Below are 20,469 nucleotides of genomic sequence, written 5' to 3'. Positions count from 1 at the left end.
AAACTAATTTCACCAATAAGAGAGAGCTCAAAAATAAAGTTTGCAGACTTCTCCTCTCTTTCACTTAAATCTGCATATTTTTCAGGATTCTATTTGCCAGTTGTGGGTTTGAAGAATTTTCAGGATATACAACTTGTTTGCTTTGTTATTAGATAAAATAATATCACTTAAGAAAGAAACGTGGCTGGTTTAGCAAATAGTTAAAATGATTTAGAATAATTCCTGGCTTTTATTTTGCATCCTGTGAGAGCACAGCTGAGAGAGATTGCACCTCAATGAATCATAGATGCCCCATGTCCTATAGGCGGGTGATCCAAATAGATTAGGATTTGGGTGTGTTTTGTATTCTTTGTCCTATTTGCACAAGCTATATTTCCTGCAGATGTTGAGCTGTGGAAAATTCACAATGCGTTCAGTATTTGTGTGTTTCTAATTTAAAAGTAAAAGATAGGCCTGTCTAATCCTCTCCATCAATTACGTTCGTGAAAAGCTGACCAACGAGGGTTCAGTGGGTAAATGAATCACCTGATGTGGAACAATACCTGATCTCTGGTGACATTATTGATGTCAGCCAGTGTGGTGATGTCAAGGTATTACAGTTGACATCAGTATTGACAAATGAAGGAGGGGGAAAGAAATCATCTAGGGCCTGATTCCTGGTCACTATCCATTGACTCTAGGAGTACAAGTGAATGGTTGTCTTTGCAAACAGGAATGAGTTTGATTGTGCTGCCTGTTGCAGTTGAATAGATTGGCTTTATTCATTATCTAGGTTCGCATAAGAAAAAAATGATTGCTTCGTTGAGGTGGTAGAGGGTTTCTGGGCCCCATGGAATTATTCGCCAGCATGAGTGAGAGCCTTTAGAAGAAGGGGTGGGAGGGTTAGGGGTGGAAGCTGACTGCTTCTTCCCGGAATACAATATGACTGGGATGAGTGCAATATTGCTGTACTGCAGACGTTTGCCAGTTAGTGTTGACACAGGGCCTATTCAGAGATTACACTTCAATGTGTTAGTACGGTGATAATTTAAAAATAAGTCTCCAGAATGACTGTAATGGAGTTGCTGGTTCATCTATCTGGGCCTGCTGCCAAACTGTACTGTCACTTGACGAGACTCCCTATTTCACAACATCTCCTAAAAGTGACTCATGGGGAGGCAAATTGTGATGGAGTCAGATACAGTTGAAAAATGGGTTGTTCTCAAAGCCAAAAGCTTCAGCTACTTCAGTGTAACATTGATCTTTAGAGGAAACTATTTAATCCGGACTTGTAGCTGTGTGTATAAATTTATGAATGTTTCCTTTTTTTGCTGCATTTCCAGTATCAATTTGTCCATGTTTCCTTTTGCTGTAAAATGTGCAGATTCATGCATTCTACAGCCCGTACCCTCCTCACTATCGATCATAGCACAGTTAAATGTATGTAAATTTGAGGTAGATGAGCTGAATGGGTCATTTTGTGATTGTTTAATGTTCTCCAGCTGCTGGTAAGCAGCAGAATTCAGTCTGGAAAGTGGAATTAAAATGTAATGTTTACTATTTTAGAGACTAAATATTCCAAATGAAATCCTGAAAGTAAAATATCCAAAATGGTGCAGCAAGAAATGTTTGTAGGAATTGTCCAGAAGTCTGCCCTTGCTGATGTGTCATATTGTATCACTCCAGCAAGCTGTAGCTATGGCTTGGATGCTCTGAAACTGATAGAGGCAATTTTATTTTAACGGGATCATGATAGAACCATAGAAAAAGTACAGCAGAGAAGGAGGCCATTCAGCCCATCGTGTCCGCACCGGCCGAATAAACTAGCCACCCAAACTAATCCTACCTTCCAGCACCTGGTCCATAGTCCTGCAGGGTACAGCATTTCAGGTACATGTCCAGGTACCTTTTAAAAGAATTGAGGGTCTCTGCCTCCACCATCATTCCTGGCAGTGAATTCCAGACACTGTCCACCTTCGATGTGAAAAGGTTTCCCCTCATGTCCCGTCTAATCCTTCTACCAATCACCTGTGTCCCCTTGTAACTGACCTCCCCGCCAGGGGAAACAGGTCCTTCCTGTCCATTCTATCAAGGCCCCTCATAATTTTATACACCTCAATCATGTCACCCCTCAGCTCCTCTGTTCTAAGGAAAACAACACTAGCCTATCCAATCTTTCTTCATAGCTGCAATTTTCAAGCCTTGGCAACATTCTTGTAAATCACGTCTGTACTCTCTGCAGAGCAATTATGTCCTTTCTGTAATGTGGTGACCAGAACTGCACACAATACTCCAGTTGTGGCCTAACCAGCATTCTATACAGTTCCAGCATCACATCCCTACTTTGGATGATCAATTCTTGACTCCACTCCCTTCCCTCCAACTGCAAAATAGAAACCCCTAGTGGAAATGTGGACTCTTTTGAATTTGATACAAGCTCCATTCTATGCATTTGTATTAGTGCCACAATCAAGGAGAGTTTGGTTCAGTAAATAGTTCTGGTTCAGTTCATTTGCTTTCAGAACACTAGTGACCAAAAAAGTTAGTTAATTGGCAGGAAAGCACTTTGAAACATCCTGAGGGTGCAAAAGGCACTTTTTCTCTTTAAAGTTCTTTCTTTAAAACCTGGACTCATGGGAACTGGATGGTAAGAAATGTGGAATTGGTTTTAAACTCACTCTCATTACGTTCTGATCCTACATCCTGAAGCCAATAAGTTAATTGTCTGTATGGTAGTTTCAAGATGCTTATGAACTCAATTTATGCACAAACAGGAATGGGGCTGAAATGTCCTGTTGCAGACACTGTAGCTGAATAAACTTTTATGGACAACTTTCGACTGTGTGGCCAAAACTGTCCCATGAGTGTTGATAGTCTTTGTGTTAAATATGGATTACAGTGCCAGTGAAGCAGTTGTGTTCAGCACAGTTTGTTCTTTTCAGGCTGTGGGAAGGTACCGTTGCATTTTTTTTTTATTCATTCATGGGATGTGGGTGTCGCTGGCCAGGCCAGCATTTATTGCACATCCCTAATTGCCCTTGAGAAGGTGATGGTGAGCTGCCTTCTTGAACTGCTGCAGTCCATGTGGGGTAGGTATACCCACAGTGCTGTTAGGAAGGGAGTTCCAGGATTTTGACCCAGCGACAGTGAAGGAACGGCCATATAGTTCCAAGTCAGGATGGTGTGTGACTTGGAGGGGAACTTGCAGGTGATGGTGTTCCCATGCATTTGCTGCCCTTGTCCTTCTAGTTGGTAGAGGTCGCGGGTTTGGAAGGTGCTGTCTAAGGAGCCTTGGTGCATTGCTGCAGTGCATCTTGTAGATGGTACACACTGCTGCCACTGTGCGTCGGTGGTGGAGGGAGTGAATGTTTGTAGATGGGGTGCCAATCAAGAGGGCTGCTTTGTCCTGGATGGTGTCGAGCTTCTTGAGTGTTGTTGGAGCTGCACCCATCCAGGCAAGTGGAGGGTATTCCATCACACTCCTGACTTGTGCCTTGTAGATGTTGGACAGGCTTTGGGGAGTCAGGAGGTGAGTTACTCGCCTCAGGATTCCTAGCTTTTGACCTGCTCTTGTAGCCACGGTATTTATATGGCTACTCCAGTTCAGTTTCTGGTCAATGGTAGCCCCTAGGATGTTGATAGTGGGGGATTCAGCGAAGGTAATGCCGTTGAACGTCAAGGAGAAATGATTAGATTCTCTCTTGTTGGAGATGGTCATTGCCTGGCACTTGTGTGGCGTGAATGTTACTTGCCACTTATCAGCCCAAGCCTGGATATTGTCCAGGTCTTGCTGCATTTCTACACGGACTGCTTCAGTATCTGAGGAGTCACGAATGGTGCTGAGCATTGTGCAATCATCAGCGAACATCCCCACTTCTGACCTTATGATTGAAGGAAGGTCATTGATGAAGCAGCTGAAAATGGTTGGGCCTAGGACACTACCCTGAGGAACTCCTGCATTGATGTCCTGGAGCTCAGATAATTGACCTCCAACAACCACAACCATCTTCCTTTGTGCTAGGTATGACTCCAGCCAGCGGAGGGTTTTCCCCCTGATTCCCATTGTCCCCAGTTTTGCTAGGGCTCCTTGATGTCATACTTGGTCAAATGCTGCCTTAATGTCAAGGGCAGTCATTCTCACCTCACCTCTTGAGTTCAGCTCTTTTGTCCATGTTTGAACCAAGGCTGTAATGAGGTCAGGAGCTGAGTGACCCTGGCGGAATCCAAACTGAGCGTCACTGAGCAGGTTATTGTTAAGCAAGTGCTGCTTGATGGCACTGTTGATGACACCTTCCATCACTTTACTGATGATTGAAAGTAGGTTGATGGGGCGGTAATTGGCCAGGTTGGACTTGTCCTGCTTTTTGTGTACAGGACATACCTGGGCAATTTTTCACATTGCAGGGTAGATGCCAGTGTTGTAGCTGTACTGGAACAGCTTGGCTAGGGGCGTGGCAAGTTCTGGAGCACAGGACTTCAGTACTATTGCCGGAATGTTGTCAGGGCCCTAAGATTTTGCAGTATCCAGTGCCTTCAGTCATTTCTTGATATCACGCGGAGTGAATCGAATTGGCTGAAGTCTGGCATCTGTGATGCTGGGGACTTCAGGAGGAGGCCGAGATGGATCATCAACTCAGCACTTCTGGCTGAAGATTGTTGCAAATGCTTCAGCCTTATCTTTCGCACTGATGTGCTGGGCTCTCCCATCATTGAGGATGGGGATATTTGTGGAGCCACCTCCTCCAGTTAGTTGTTTAATTGTCCACCATCCACTGGATGTGACAGGACTGCAGAGCTTAGATCTGATCCGTTGGTTATGGGATCGCTTAGCTCTGATCACATGCTGCTTATGCAGTTTGGCATGCAAGTAGTCCTGGGTTGTAGCTTCACCAGGTTGACACCTCATTTTGAAGTATGCCTGGTGCTGCTCCTGGCATGCCCTCCTGCACTCTTCATTGAACCATGGTTGGTCTCCTGGCTTGATGGTAATGGTAGAGTGGGGGATATGCCGGGCCATGAGGTTACAGATTGTGGTTGAGTACAATTCTGCTGCTGCTGATGGCCCACAGCGCCTCATGGATGCCCAGTTTCGCATTGCTAGATCTGTTTGAAGTCTATCCCATTTAGCACAGTGATAGTGCCACACAACACGATGAAGGGTATCCTCAGTGTGAAGGCGGGACTTCGTCTCCTCAAGGACTGTGCGGTGGTCACTCCTACCAATACAGTCATGGACAGATGCATCTGCGGCAGGCAGATTGGTGAGGAAAAGTTCAAGTATGTTCTTCCCTCGTATTGGTTCCGCCACCACCTGCCCAGACTCAGTCTAGCAGCTATGTCCTTTAGGACTCAGCCAGCTCGGACGGTAGTGGTGCTACCGAGCCACTCTTGGTGATGGACATTGAAGTCCCCCACCCAGAGTACATTTTGTGCTCTTGCCACCCTCAGTACCTCCTCCAAGTGGTGTTCAACATGGAGGAGTACCGAATCATCAGCTGAGGGAGGGCGGTAGGTGGTAATCAGCAGGAGGTTACCTTGCCCATGTTTGACCTGATGCCATGAGATTTCATGGGGTCCAGAGGCGATATTGAGGACTCCCAGGCCAACTCCCTCCCTACTGTATACCATTGTGCCACCACTTCTGGTGGGTCTGTCCTGCCGGTAGGACAGGACATACCCGGGGATGGTGATTGCAGTGTCTGGGACATTGTCTGTCAGGTATGATTCCATGAGTATGACTATGTCAGGCTGTTGCTTGACTAGTCTGTGGGACAGCTCTCCCAACTTTGGCACAAGCCCCCAGATGTTAGTAAGGAGGACTTTGCAGGGTCGACAGGGCTGGGTTTGCCGTTGTTGTTTCCGGTGCCTAGGTCGATGCTGGGTGGTCCGTCCGGTTTCATTCCTTTTTATTGACTTTGTCACGGTTAGATACAACTGAGTGGCTTGCTAGGCCATTTCAGAGGGCATGTAAGAGTCTGGAGTCACATGTCGGCCAGACCAGGTAAGGACAGCAGATTTCCTTCCCTAAAGGACATTAGTGAACCAGATGGGTTTTTACAACAATCGACAATGGTTCATGGCTATCATTAGACTAGCTTTTAATTCCAGATTTATTAATTAAATTAAAATTCCACCTTCTGCTGTGGTGGGTTTCGAACCCATGTCCCCAGAGAAATACCCTGGGTCTCTGGGCTACTAGTCCAGTGATAATACCACTACGCCACCGCCTACCCCCATTAGGGGTGTCGGCTTACACTGTACATAAATAATGCCATAGCGCAAAGGCTGTTACTATATTTTTTAAATTAGAATCCAAGCCCTAAAGGGATCTGAATAAGTCCATTACTGGCAGTTTGTAGCTATTCCTCTTTATAAACGCTGCTTTCCATAATGTTTTTACAAATGTGTACTGTACATAAAATCTGTTACCACAGTATATTTAGTAAAGAATGTTAAATCTGGAGCATGATTTTGATTTTTTTAAAACTGTGGGAGTATTAACAGACATACTGCTAAAAATTTGTGTGCCTCACTTTTTGGGTGTGGGGGATGCGATCCACACCTGCCTGTGCCAGTTCTGTTGGAGTTGGGCAGCCTGAAAACTTAGTGTTCCCACCTCATTGCCAAGATTGTAGCATGGGGCCGAGCGGCTTCCTCGCTGCTGGCTGCCTCCTCACCACTGCTGGCTGCCTCTGCGCTCAGTAGGGGGTTGAGCAGCATTGTGCTGAGAGCATGTGCTGCAGCCAGTCTGCTCTTGTTAAAGGAAAGCTGTCACTCTTAAAGAGAAGTTGCACTGAATAATGTTGCTGAAATTTATAACATGCAAATTGAAGACCATGGCAGATAGGTAACAGGTGCTGCACTGGGAGCATTAGAAACAGAGATGCGCAGGAGAGACGCTAAGTTCCATGGGGTGCCAGGAGGCCCTCAAGGACCAGCCTCAGAAGGCAGTCAGAGTGGTCAGGAAGGGAGGTTAACTTCCAGAGTCTGGACCCAAGGTCCTGGCAGCAGTCGCGCTCCCTGGCGGGCCACTGCCAGAACAATTTTCAGGGCCCCACCCCGCCACAGAGCCCGACATCGGGAACCCTGTAAAATCCAGCCCCTATCACCAATTATGAATTCTAAGAGTTTGCGCACAATAGATGTTAGACTAGTCTATAGTTAACCAATTTATTCTTCTCCTCCTTGAACAGAAGTGTTATAGCAGCTACTTTCCAGTCTCTTGATACAGTTTACATATTTATGAGAACTGTAAGGTTGTTGCCATTGTTACAACTAAGGCAGAAGGAGTGCACTGTTAATTCAGTCCCACTTCTCCACACCTCACAGCATATCAATAAATTTTCCCACTTACCGAATCAGCCAATTAGATACTCTATTTGTCCCCAGAATAAAGCACACCAACCAGGTTTCTTTAATCAACAACAAAAAAATAACTATTTATTACAAAACCAAGTCCTAACCAATAATTAAGTAAATCTACATACAAATTGAGATGTTAAAGCTCCTTATTTTCCCTATCCTTCATGCGCATACCAAAAACCAGTTAACCGAGGAAAAAAAAGGATTTTGATTTACAATGGTTTCATAGGACTGAAAGGAATATAAAAAACTTAGACTGTCATGATCTGGAAGGAAGTTCTTCGGGTTGGTGAGGTGTCCCAAAGTCGAATAGTTGGATGCCACTCGAATTCTTTCCAGGCGAGGTTGATGAACCGTCCGTGATGGGTAGGCGTTCAAAGAACTTCAACAGTACAAGGCTTTACGTAAGATCTTCTATCAGGTGTGCAGCAACAAGGATCTTCTTGGGTCTTACAGCAACAGTATAGCCGTAAAAGGTTTCTTCCAATATTCAGGATTTCTTAAATACTGGAGGCAACAGGAACCACACTTGAGGCAGGGATTTTTTACAGAGAGGTAATACTTTTTCTGGGTCTTCTTCTGATCTCCAGGCAGGTCAAAATCAAATTTCAAATTGTCTGCTTTTTGTCCAAACCCACTGGCTTTTTTAAAGTTCAAAACTGGAACCAATACCTTCCATAAACAAGCCATACATTCTCTCTTGTCATAAGAGGGTAGCTCTGAGATCAGTCCCCTGCTGGTTTCCTTGAAATTACCTGCATTCCAGACCTTGTTTACCAGTTCAGCTTATGTTGAACTTCCTTTCAAAACATCCATAAAGTTCAACAATTTCTAGATGTCTCAATGTCCACTGAAATTCTTTTCAATTTCTAAAAAACACAGAATCCAAAGTTTTAATACAAAAAAATCCTCGTAACACCATAGCCTCTGACTTCTATCAATAGCCTAGGGTCATGTTGTTAGGTTCTGATTACTTATCACCACTGGTTTACTGTTCCAGTTGGTGGACTGCAAGCTCTCATTGTAAATCAACTTTATTTCATTAGACATTCTGGTAGAGCTGGATTCTTTAAGAATGACTTCAAGATTTTAACCTGAGGTTGTTACTTGGGGCAAGAAAGCTTTTTTTGTCCACCATACAAGTCAGAGCTGGAATGCTGTTTCCATTGTGTAGATGCTCTTAGCTCCAAATTATTATTGTTTCTCACACAGACCAGTGTAAACAGTCTTGACAATTATCTGATTCCTCTAGAAAGAAGAACTTAATTTATAAAACTTGTTTCATGTCCTTGGGACGTTCCAAAGCACTTTACAACCAAGTAGTTAATTGGCTTTGTAGTGCTTCAAGGCATCCTGAGGATGTGAAAAGTACTCTATATGGTGCAGACTGGGCAAACTGGGGTGGATGGTCAAGCAACTGTTGCACAGTAGCCATTGAAGAAGGACAGGGCAGAGTAAGGATCGTTCTACCTGGTCCTGAGCTACTTAAATATAGAAAAATTAAGGCCTGGAAAAGACCAGCTGATGCATCAAGCCTGTCCCACACTACAGCCATCATGGCTAATCACTTATTCCCAGCCCCACCTCCTGCCCACCCTGACAGCCTTCTAACCTCCTGGTAGATTCATAAAAGAGAAAAAACCCAGGGCTAATAAGAAAATAAATACTGGAACATTCCTCAGTGACCCCTCGGGCAATCAAAACCAGTTCAGGAGATCGCATGGACTAAGTACTATCAAAGAATTATAAAACCATAGACTCATACAGCACAGAAGGAGGACATTCAGCACATTGTGTCTGCTCTTTGTACTGCTATCAAATTAATCCCATTTCATGCTCTTCCTCCATAGCCTTGTAATTTTTTTCCCTTCAAGTATTTATCCACTTCCCTTTTGAATGTTGTTATTGAATCTGCTTCCACCACCCTTTCACCACCACCCCTCAATCTAAGGAATATTGTGGTCAGAGCTTGCATAATTTGCACCAATTTACAGCTGAAGACAAGACTTTGGTTTTCCCAATTTTTAACAGAAGAAAATTTCAGCTCAATTAGGAGGTAATCTGGGTATCCTCGGTGTACATGGGAAAGATGACTTCATGATTCTGGATGATGTTTCCAAGGGACAACATGTAGATGTAGAAGAGGATGAATCCTCGGCAGTGTCCCAAGATAATGGTGCAGGGTTGGGAAGAGAAGCCATTGCTAGAGATACAGTGACTATGATGGGAAAGGTAAGAGCGGAACCATTGAACTGGAGATTGGAGGAGAGAAAGCCTGTTTGGAGACATTCACAGAAGGAGTTGTAGGAGGGAAGGATATGGATCTGGAAGACAAGAAGTCATTCGAGGACTTGGGAGAGGAAAGGGAAGTTACAGGTTTGCAAGGACAAAGGTTAGGTTTTATTTGGGGGGGGGGATGATGCTTGGAGGCTAATAACCTTAGTTTTGAAAGGGACAGGACATTGCCTGAAAAGAAGGAACTATTTACAATCTCAGTTGGCATGGGTCTCTATTTTGGTAGCAAGCAAATCCATGAGCTCCTTATACTTGTAATGAGAAGTGATGGTAGAGGGGTTTTCGGACACTGTGGTAGTGGAGAAAAGGAGCCGGGGTAACTTTTACTTTCCAGGATGAAAGTGGAGTAGTGGGCAATTTTGATAGAGGTGAGTGAGGTCTGATGGTGCTTGATGTGGTTGAGCTAATGAATGCCTAAACGATGTACAAAAGATTGCGGATGCTGGAAATCTGAAATAAAAACAGAAAATACTGGAAATGCTCAGCTGTCCATGGAAGCATCAGCTATGGGGAGAGAAATAGAGTTAATAGGCTGAATTTTCCAGCTGCCATTGAGATCCCGACGTTGGGCCCATATGGGAGTCCCAAACCAGCCCATGTTGTCAGCGCACCCATCGACGGAACCTTGCGAGAGGCGATCTCCTATTTGGCTGCCTCCAATTGATGGCAGGCAGGCTTCCGAGACTGCAGGCCCAATCAGAGGGCCCATAATGATATCGGGCTGACAGCCCTACTGGGAGAGGCGGGGGTAGGGGGGTGGTGGTGTCAGTGGTGGTTGTGGGTGCAGGTCAGCTTGAGGGCACCTAAATATGGAGCCATCCTTGGTTTCCTGCAGAGAAGTGATAAAATGAAGAGGCCCAAAGCTGGTAAGGCTATCGGGCTGGAGGGGAAACCCCTCCACATGACTATTGATAACAGCAGTTATGATCTTGCATCCCCATGGCCTCGCCATTGTGGCATGGAGCTTCAGGCTTCGATGGCCTCCTGGCCTGCCGCTGGGAGGCCACCTCAATAGAGCTGGGGGCAATGGGGGCGGGGGGGTTTGGTCCGACAGGTGGGAAAATGCCGGCGCCATCGCAAAATGGCCCTTATGTGGGGCCTTAATTGGACTGATTGGCTGTCTACCTCCGTAGAGCAGGCAGTCGACTCAGTTCCCAGTCCGCCCCTCCGAAAGGCCCCTGGAGGCGGGAATGCATCGGGGATATATCCTGACGCAGCTCCGTTTTATTTTCCTGGCTCCCCACCCCCCATCTCCAATCTTGTTTTCACGGTCCTGGGAAAATCCAGTCCAACGTATCAGGTCTTTGACTTTTCATCAGAACTGACAAAAGTTAGAAATGTAACAGGCTCCAAGCAAGTACAGAGCCAGGGAAAGGGGGGGGGGGGGGGGAAGAGAAGTAAAGAACAAAAAGGAAGGTTTGTGCCAGACAGGAAATGGATTGTTCACTGGCAATGAGCCAGAATAATGAGGCATACTCTGCTGAAGCTGTTGCCATTGATGGTTTCTGGTGGGTAAAGTCATACATTTTACAACCAAACATATAATCTTCAGTGTCCTGTACAATTTTTATTATAAAGCTAGCTCCTGAGGGAACCCTGGCTTCTGAGAAAATAGTATCAAAAAAATGTACACCTTAACAGGCAGAACACTTCCCTCAAAATACCAGCAGTTCACAGTGTTGCCAGCTGGAAAATATCTGGAGCCATCAGTGGCTGAGACTTTCCCAATTTGGAAATGGTAATGCCGCCTGTGGCATTGAAACACCACATGCCACAATTTCTTCTGAACATAGGCCAACTAAGTGTTTTTTTGACAGTGTATTGCTCGTCTCAGAGACAGTCTGCAGCTGCAAACAAAAACCACAAACACAGCTATTGAGCAACTAAATCCTCCTTAGACATTCCCTAATATAAACATTCCCTAATTTGCCTTTTTAACCACTCCAGCTGAGTTAACAGTGACTGGAAGTTGGTGAGAGACCACCAAAGATGTTATTATACATTATAGGGAATGAGAGTGAAAGAGAACCTTTGATGTGTACTTCTTAACTGTAACTGCAGCACTTTTAGAGCTTCTTACCCCCACCCCGCCCCCTCACCCTCTGAACTCAAGTGGTCTTTTGAAAGATTAACATAATTTTCTTCTGCAACGTACATTCTAAGGGCTGAACTTACAGCTCCTGCTGGGGCTGGAATCAGAGGTGGGCAGATCCAAAAATTAGCCTCACCGGCTAATGTGGATGGTGTGCCAATTCCCCAGTTCCATCTCACTTCCAGGCCAATTTTGTGGAGGCGGGATCGTGGCCGGCAGGGCTACCTGCCCATATGCCGGGGGCCAGTTTAGGTGCCTGGAGGTGGGCACCCAGCGGCAGGCCATGGGGCCAGCACTCCAGGCAGGCCTAAAGGCCCTCCCTGCCTGGGTGTGATAGCAGCCACAAGCTGCTGTGTAGAGGAGATACCCCCCCCTCATCCCCCACAGTCGTTGCCTTGCTGCTGAATCTATTATTTAATTAAAGGTTCGAAAAAGTTGGAAAGAGGACGCCTCCATGTAGAAGCGCCCTCTCTCTTACTTACCTTCCATTACAGCCTGCTGCTCCTCTCAAGCTGGAAGATCTCTGATTGGTCCTCCGGCTTTGTGAGCCCGCCTGCCGTCCTTAAATGGACAGAGAACCTGTCTCCAGGCCAATTAAGGGGGCGCCCCTGTGAAAATCCCAGTTAATGACAGTTTCCTGTCAGGAGGCAAAATCCTGACCTAAAAATCAAAATTGTTAGTGCTTTTGGGGGTACTCTGAATGGAAACCTTGTTTTTTCAATTTAGTGTTTAATCTTTCTGTGCTCTTGCCTCATTGCAGTTCAGATAGTTTTTGAAAGATTATTCTTCCTTTAGGGTGGGGGCTGTGATTTTCTGAGCAAGGCTCACTTGTAGTTTGATATAGTGCACTGAATTGGAATGTGATTAGACACATGAAGCATTGTGCATACATAACGTAGATTAGTTATGAAGCATCCAGCTGATGAGTAATTGGGATGTGAAGGAAAAGCAGTGTATACTCCACATATTGATGCTGATGTTCCCAGAGGTTCTCCTGTCCATTAACTTGTGTTCTTATTCCTTCTCTAGGTCACTTTACAGCAATGATATGGAAAAACAGCAAGAAGTTGGGGATTGGGAAGGCCTCAGCGACAGATGGCTCCACATTTGTAGTAGCCAGATATTTTCCAGCTGGCAACATCATGAACCGGGGATATTTTGAGGAAAATGTTCTACCTCCAAAGAAGTAAATTTCTAAAATTTGAAATAGACTGTGAATGCCATCAGTGATGAAGAATGAAGGGAATGAACATTCACCTATATGATTTGTCATCCACTGATCGGCCCTGAAATGAATTAGTGTTACACTTCCTCATATAATGCTCAGAAGGACCTGTTGTTGATGCCTCTGTTGTGCATTGTTTAGAAAGTACAAGACCAACCAACCACATGAATATGGACACAAAAACACCAGTCTGCTGTTTGACACTCCTGCTGCTGCATAAGAACTCGGTCCACAAAACCAACCACTCTGCTACAGGTGCTCTGTGTAATAATAACTTACTGCAGTGGATGGTATTTTAGGGCATGGCACGGAATTCAATGTTTCACTGAGCACAGTAATATCCTTCTTCAATCTGTCCAAGATCCCACGCTGTCATAACTTGCAGGTTACTTCTTTCAATTGTTACTACCAGGTGAGAAAGAGGTCTAGGGTTCCCCTTCTGCCTTCATCTGGTCTTACTGTAACAGGGTTTTATTTTTTAAACATGCAGTGTTTTTAGCTCCCCCTTGGTGAATCCTTGTTCACCACTTTTCAATTAAAAGGCAAAGAAACCAGCACAAACAGGTTTTCTTAGGTTTAAAGAAAAAAAAGTTGAACTTTATTAAACTTAAACTCTAATTCGGCTAACGCCTATGGATACGCGACGCACTCACTCTAGGATGCATACACAATACACACATGCAAATTGAGACAGAAAAGAGCAAAAGAAAAATAAAGTGGAAAAGTTTGAGGAAATATCTGAAGAGCTTTTGTTACGGTTCTTCGAGCTCACTGTAGAGTCTTTGATTGTAGGTAGATCTTGCTTTTTGTTGGGGCCCAGTATTCTTTTTAAACTTTGTTCGCTGTAGGAGACTTTTCCCCAATGGGGGTTTATATGTCTTCAGTGGATTCAGAAGCTTGTGAGAAAGAGATGGGAGCAGACACGAGAGATCTCAGTCCAGGAGCAAACAGACACTCTGAGTTCAAACTCTCTGAGCATAGTTCAAAAGACCCTGGAATGACCAGTTAGTCATGTGACCAGCTGGTCTAACCAGTCCTGATTGTATCACCTTAGCAGTCTCTGGGGTGCTCCTCTTACGCACAATACTTGGTAATCAAGGTCCATTGTGGGTTGAATATGTCAGGGAATGGTCCTTTGTCCTTCCAAGCACTGTCTGTTAATATGCAAATGTATTTTCCAGCCATGGCTGATCTGTTTAACAAGTCATTTTCTCACTCCAGCAACAGTTTGAAATCAATGTTCATGACAAAATTAATGTGCCTCGTTCTTGGCAGGTGGGGGCCTAGCATAACACAATAATTAATTTTGTTCCTTTCAGCAAGTCACTTATTCTTCCTTCCTTAGTCATTGTATGATTGCACAGGCATCAGTGCCCCCTGGGCATTTTGCTCAAGGAGCCATTACTCACGTATTCATCATAAGCCTAAGTTGATAATTGCTGAATATAGAGACATGTTGTTGAAGCTTTTCATCTTGCACTCATCAGCAAGAATAACCAACGTAAGGGAAAACAGCATCTTATACTGCATGAGAAGAGAGTGCTGATTGGTTGGCAAGTGAACTCTGGTAGAGGCATTGCCATGGAGAATGCTCCAGTTTACAGTGACTGACAGTTAACTGCCAAGCTTTGTGCAGTTCACCTCCAAGCAGGAGCATAGAATAGTGATGAGGAATGGCTGATTCTTGAAGTTCCGAATTCAGAAGGGCTGAGGCTAAATGTAGCATCTTTACTGCCAATCCTCTCCTGTCCCCTCTGAGATCAGATAGGGTTACAAACCTGGGATTTCATGGACTATAGGTTGCAGCTATGTGCTGCCAAAGAGAAGCAAGTTAATTTTTAAATAAGGTCTTTAAACAAATCTTAGAATTTAGATATGGCCTTGTTGATTCTGTCATGTAAATTGTCGGAATAGGAACAGTATTGACAGTTTCTCCCATTGCAAAGAATGAGACGTCAAAAAGAGTTTATTGTTTTCATTGAGAGAATCCAGATTGTTGTGTTGTAGACACGTATAGGCTGATGAAGTGGGAATGGAGGCAGGACCAGCAGGGTTTTAGAACCCTGTTGTAATGTTTTAAGATAATTTGAAACGTGTTCTCGGCCTTCAGCTAGGTAAGGTGACAGAATGAAAATTTCCACCACATCCTTATTTTGGTATGAGTAAAGACACATGCATATGTTTTTATGTTCATATTTTTGATACCTGTTGTGTTTTCTGGCTGACCAGTGGTGCTCTCCTGTGAAGAAAGCTGGACTGTCCCGGACATAAGCTAGTTAGTGACCAGCAACAATATGCTTCAAGATTGGTCAATGTGCAGTGGAATTAATGTGAACTGTGGTCATCTTAAACATGCATTATTTGGTTTCCTCCTTCTACTGCATTGATCCAGTTAAGAAACAACAAAAATCACACAACCGGGATAAGGAAGTTTGATTTATAGGGATGGGACTTGAAACTCTCTATATTGTGGTTAGGAGTACAGTGTTCAACTGCTTGAGGCATCGGGGGCATGATTTCTGAAGACCAAAGCATGCATATTCTGTGGTGGTTTCCTCACTAGCAGGAAAGAAAGAGGTCGGGAGAGAAGCCAATTTACAAAGCTACTCTGACTCATTCAAGATTAGAGCTAAACATCACTGATCTTACTGCAATCAATCAAGGAATGAAAATTAATTGAATGTATCTGTGACAAAACATTAAGCTCATTTTTTACATTTTACATGCATTTAAAATGTTGTATCGATTATGCTGAAAATTTTCACAATGGCGAAAGGTTTGGTTTTGATTAGTTGTCAAGGCTTCTTTTCCCTCTGGTTGGTTGATTGCAGTTGTATCACTTTTTGTATTTCTTTAAGTGTTATATTTCCAGTATATGTTTTTATGCCTCTTTAGGCTTTATTTGTACAATAGGGTTGTGGAAGAAAGAAATGGTATTGGTCACAGAGTCATTTATGGCACAGAAGGAGACCTTTTGGCACATTGAGTCCATGCCGGCTCTCAGCAGAGCTGTGCTGTCAGTCCCACTCCCCGGCTCGATCCCTGTAGCCCTGCAAGTCTATTTCTCTCAGGTGGCCATCCAACTTCCTCTTGAAGTCATAGATGGTCTCCGCTTCCACCACCTTTGTGGGCAGCGAGTTCTAGGTCATTACCACCCGCTGCATAAACAAAGTGCTTCCTCATAGTCCCCCTGCATCTCTTGCCCAAAACTTTCAGTCTGTGTTCCCTAGTCCTTGTACCATTTGTGAATCGGAGCAGTTTTTCCTTCTCTAACTTATATAAGCCTGTCTTAATCTTGCACACTTCTATTAAATCTCCCCTCAATCTCCCTTGTTCTAAAGAGAACAAACCCAGATTTTCCAAACTAACATTATAACTAAAATCCTCCATCCCTGGAACCATTCTGGTGAATCTCCTCTGTACCCTCTGAAGGACCCTCACATTCTTCCTAAAGTGTGGTGACCAGAACTGGACACAATATTCCAGTTGGGGCCGAACCAGAGCTTTATAGAGGTTCAGCATAACTTTGCCGTTTTTGTACGCAATGCCCAAGATCCCATATGCTTTACTAGCCACTTTCTCAATATGTCCTACCACCTTCAGAGATCTATGCGCATGCACCCCCAGATTCCCTGGTATAAATGGTTCCACATTTTCTTTAACACCACAACCATAACTTCTGTTTTTATGAAACTTGAATTCTATATGCATACTTCCTCTGTAAAGAAACAAGTTAACATTATGCAGACTAGTTTGTAAATGTGGATCAGATTTTGATCAAAGATTTTTGGGCACTAAGAGAATCAGGAGACAAGAATATAAGAAAATAGGATTGGGAGTAGACCATACGGCCCGTCAAACCTGCACTGCCATTCAATATGATCATGGCTGATCTTTGGCTTCAATTCCACTTTCATGCCCGCTCCCCATGTCTCTTGATTCTCTCAGAGACCAAAAATCTGTCTATCTCCGTCTTAAATATCTTCAACAACCCTCTGGGTAGAGAATTCCAAAGATTCACAACCATTTCAGTGAAGAAATTTCTCCTAATTTCAGACCTAAAATGATCAGCTCCTTATCCTGAGATTGTCCCCCTGTGTTTTAGATTCTTCAACCAGGGAAGTCAACCTCTCCCTATCTACCCTGTCAAGCCCCTTCAGAATCTTATTGGGATAGGGTGGGAAAGTGGATTTGATGTAGATGTAGAAAATGTTGGTGTTGGTGGAGAAAATCAGCCATTCCAGGGGGCATCGAGGGGCCATCTGGCCGACTGCTGCTCCCATTTGTTATGCTCTTATGACTTGCTCATTATCTAAATACTCATTATTACTCATTGTTATATTGTGCACAGTGTTACATTTCCATGTGAAGAAATCAACGTCTTTCCATATTAAAACTCTTAGTTCTGCACATAATTCCTGGGTAAATAATGGCAGCTTGTCCTATTATAAATTCCTCTGTCCGCATCTATAATGAAAATTGCCAATATAAATTTGTCACTTTGTAGTTACACCTTCCGATCAGTGGTGGTGTTATTGAGTGTTACATTTTCCAGCTCCTCGAGCTGAATTGCAGGGAAACTCCTGTCATGTAGAGAAACTCCTATGCTCTAAGAACTCTACCTATCTGCTTCCCAAACTAAAGTTTTGCTATTTAACTAACTTAATGGGTGGTACTGATAAAAATGAAATCAAAATATTTTAATGTAAAAATAAGGACAGAATGCATAGCATTAAAATGGAAGCAGATTTATGCCTGCATTCCCTGTTTCATTCGTGCACGACCATCTAACCCTACTTTACCTGGAGACTGCACAAAGCCTTTACTCCCCATGTGCACCTCGAGACAACTAGTTAATACGATAAAAATGCGACAAGTGTGCACATTTGCTGGCCATAATGTCTTGTGTCATAATCATAGTTAAAGTCTTTGCAACTGAGGTTCACAATTTTTTTTTAAAGCAAAAGAAGCAAGACAGTTATTTGGAATGTATACAGAAACTCCTTCATTAATAAAAGACACCTTATTACACAGGAGTCAGAATGTCTGTAACTTTGCATGTTAAAAAAAAACAATTTAAGATATTTCATCCTGAGTTCTGGCTTGCAGCCTGAAGAACAAGAAACTTTGATTAACCTGAGGTTATGTTTGCCCAACAATAAAACTTTGGAATAAAAACATAAAATGCTGGAAATACACGCAGGTCTGGCAGCATCCGTGGAGAGAGAAATAGTCGGAATTTTAAAGACCCCCCGAGGTGGGATCAGAGGCGGTGGGGGACAAAGAGTATCAGGGTTGGGGGTGGGGGGGGGGGGGCGACGAAGGGCTTGTCACCTCTCCATTGCCCAGCAATCTTCCTGGGGGTGGGATAGGCTGAAGACAGCTTTCCCGCCCAGAGGCAAATGGAAGCCCTTAAGTGGCCAATTAAGGGCCTCTTCCTGCCGCCGCTGGGATCTTACCAGCAGCGGCGTTCACTTCTGCTGCGCAGAGAGAATGCCTTGTAAAACGAGTGGCCCTCCCTGCGGCCTTGGGTGGGGGGAGTTCCTCTTCCATGGGCAATTTGTGGCCCATGGAGGACTCCCACTGGGAACAACCTTACCTCCCAGGGCCCCCCTCCCCCTGGACTGAAGGTCCACCACCCCACCCCCTTCGCCAGGGCCTTCCGGACTGGCCCCTCCAAGCCACACACCATCCTGACTTGGAACTACATCGTCATTCCTTCACCGTCACTGGGTCAAAATCCTGGAACTCCCTCACGAACAACACTGTTGATGTACCTAAACCACTTGAACTGCAGCGGTTCAAGAAGGCAGCTCATCACCACCTTCTCAAGGGCAATTAGGGATGGGCAATAAATGCTGGCCTGGCCAGCGGTGCCCATATCCCCCAAACAAATAAAAACAGCTTTCTTTCTGGAGCCTGTGTGTGTGTGTGTGTGTGTGTGTGTGTGTGTGTGTGTGTGTGTGTGTGTGTGTGTGTGTGTGACATAGCATTAGATTTTGGGGTGAACGTGTGAATAAAAACGATCCTCTCTGTTTAAACCCATGAAAAGCTTCCTGCTGGTTATTCAATTTGGCCATACACTCGGGGGTTAAGAAACACGAACATCTTCCTTATCAAAAAACACGCTGATTACGGACAGTAAAGGGCAAAGAACTGGTGTTTCAGTTCTCTCTCAATTCTGTCCGGAATAACTTTCTGTTTTTATTTCAGATTTCCAGCATCCACTGTATTTTGCTTTTAATTAAACTTTGGCCTTGGCATTAGAATAATATATGTGCAAAACGTCCCTGTGCATATACAAAAACAAAGGGTAAGACTTTTCATGCTGATTTTCTTTTTCATGCAGCGATGTTCCTTCACTAAAGAGTGACTAACAGGGACTTACTGAGTAGTGGCCTTTGACCTTTCAACTGCTGAACATTGCTGTGCTCTAAGCTCCAGACTGTCAGCAGTGGCACAGGATACTAAGTAGCTTTGCAAAAATGCAATACTTTTTCTAAACAGTAAATACCTGCGTAGCTGAAGAAGCTCGCTGAAGTAAAATATGTTGATTTTTCTTCTCTATAAAACTGAAGTGTCATTTCTGCTTATCAGTAGATGTAATTTGTTTGTTTTAACTGAACATATCTAAAAACATTCATAGGACTTTGTATTGATTCTGTGCATTACTTTCATGATTTAGGCAGTGGGTGTGGGCTCAGGAGGAGTGTATTGAGTCCAACATTTACTGCAGGCTCACAGTTGTATTGCAAGATCTCCTATTTTGGATTTTTTCAATTGACTACTTGATCTCTCATTACCACCCATTTTAAAATTAGCGGAGATGTTGGGATTTTAATGCTCTAATGTGCCTGGTTTTTGCCTTCCCTTTCAACGTTTGAAAGTACAGTCCATGTTCAGCATTAAGGAGGCTTATTTCTAAAGTTTAGTGGTCTGCCATATGGAGATGAAAGTGGAGGGGGAGGGCTTGCTTTTTGCATGGCTGTAAACATATCTAGATTTGTGATGCAGTCACTGAACACAGAACGAATTCTAGGCACAATGTCACAAGTGTAGTCAGCATATCCAGTTATCAACCTGCAGCTGAGACACAGTGAGCGGGAGATGAACACACAGTGACTCTCAGCCACCATATCACAAGTATATTGTATAAAATCCTAACTTGGAAGATTGACACACAAGTTGGTTTGAATATCATCAAAACTCCTAAAATTAACCAATGTCTGTCGATCTACATACTATTGAAGTTGCTTCCAGGTGTCTTTTAGTTTAAACATTTATGAGTATAGATCACTCAAAATCCATTTAAATTCATTACACTGCATTTTTATGTAGCATCTGGTGAGCGAAGTATTGGTCTTGAGCACCCATAATGCAAGTGGTGAACCTCGGTTTATATGTTGGCCATGACGACATTAGTTTTGTTATATGTGGGTTGTGTTATTAGGTATTTAATCATCTTTTAATGTGGATTTTAGCTCCATTACTCATTTTTCATTGCTCATGCAGATCC

General features: G+C 43.9%; 1 protein-coding gene across 1 annotated transcript in view; it reads left to right on the top strand.

Annotated features, from left to right (window-relative positions):
• glipr2l (GLI pathogenesis-related 2, like) overlaps positions 1-18,183 on the top strand; it is a 57,791-nt gene extending 39,608 nt beyond the window's left edge. Inside the window, exon 5 of the mRNA XM_068010526.1 lies at positions 12,758-18,183. Within this exon, the coding sequence (XP_067866627.1) occupies positions 12,758-12,918 (161 nt within the window). The 3' untranslated portion in view covers positions 12,919-18,183. The remainder of the gene's footprint in view (positions 1-12,757) is intronic.
• The last annotated feature ends 2,286 nt before the right edge of the window (positions 18,184-20,469 follow it).

This window comes from Heterodontus francisci, chromosome 2 (assembly GCF_036365525.1).
Source record: "Heterodontus francisci isolate sHetFra1 chromosome 2, sHetFra1.hap1, whole genome shotgun sequence".
Taxonomy (NCBI): domain Eukaryota; kingdom Metazoa; phylum Chordata; class Chondrichthyes; order Heterodontiformes; family Heterodontidae; genus Heterodontus; species Heterodontus francisci.
The sequence above is the reverse complement of the archived record's forward strand: the minus strand, read 5'-3'. Positions and strand labels throughout refer to the sequence as shown.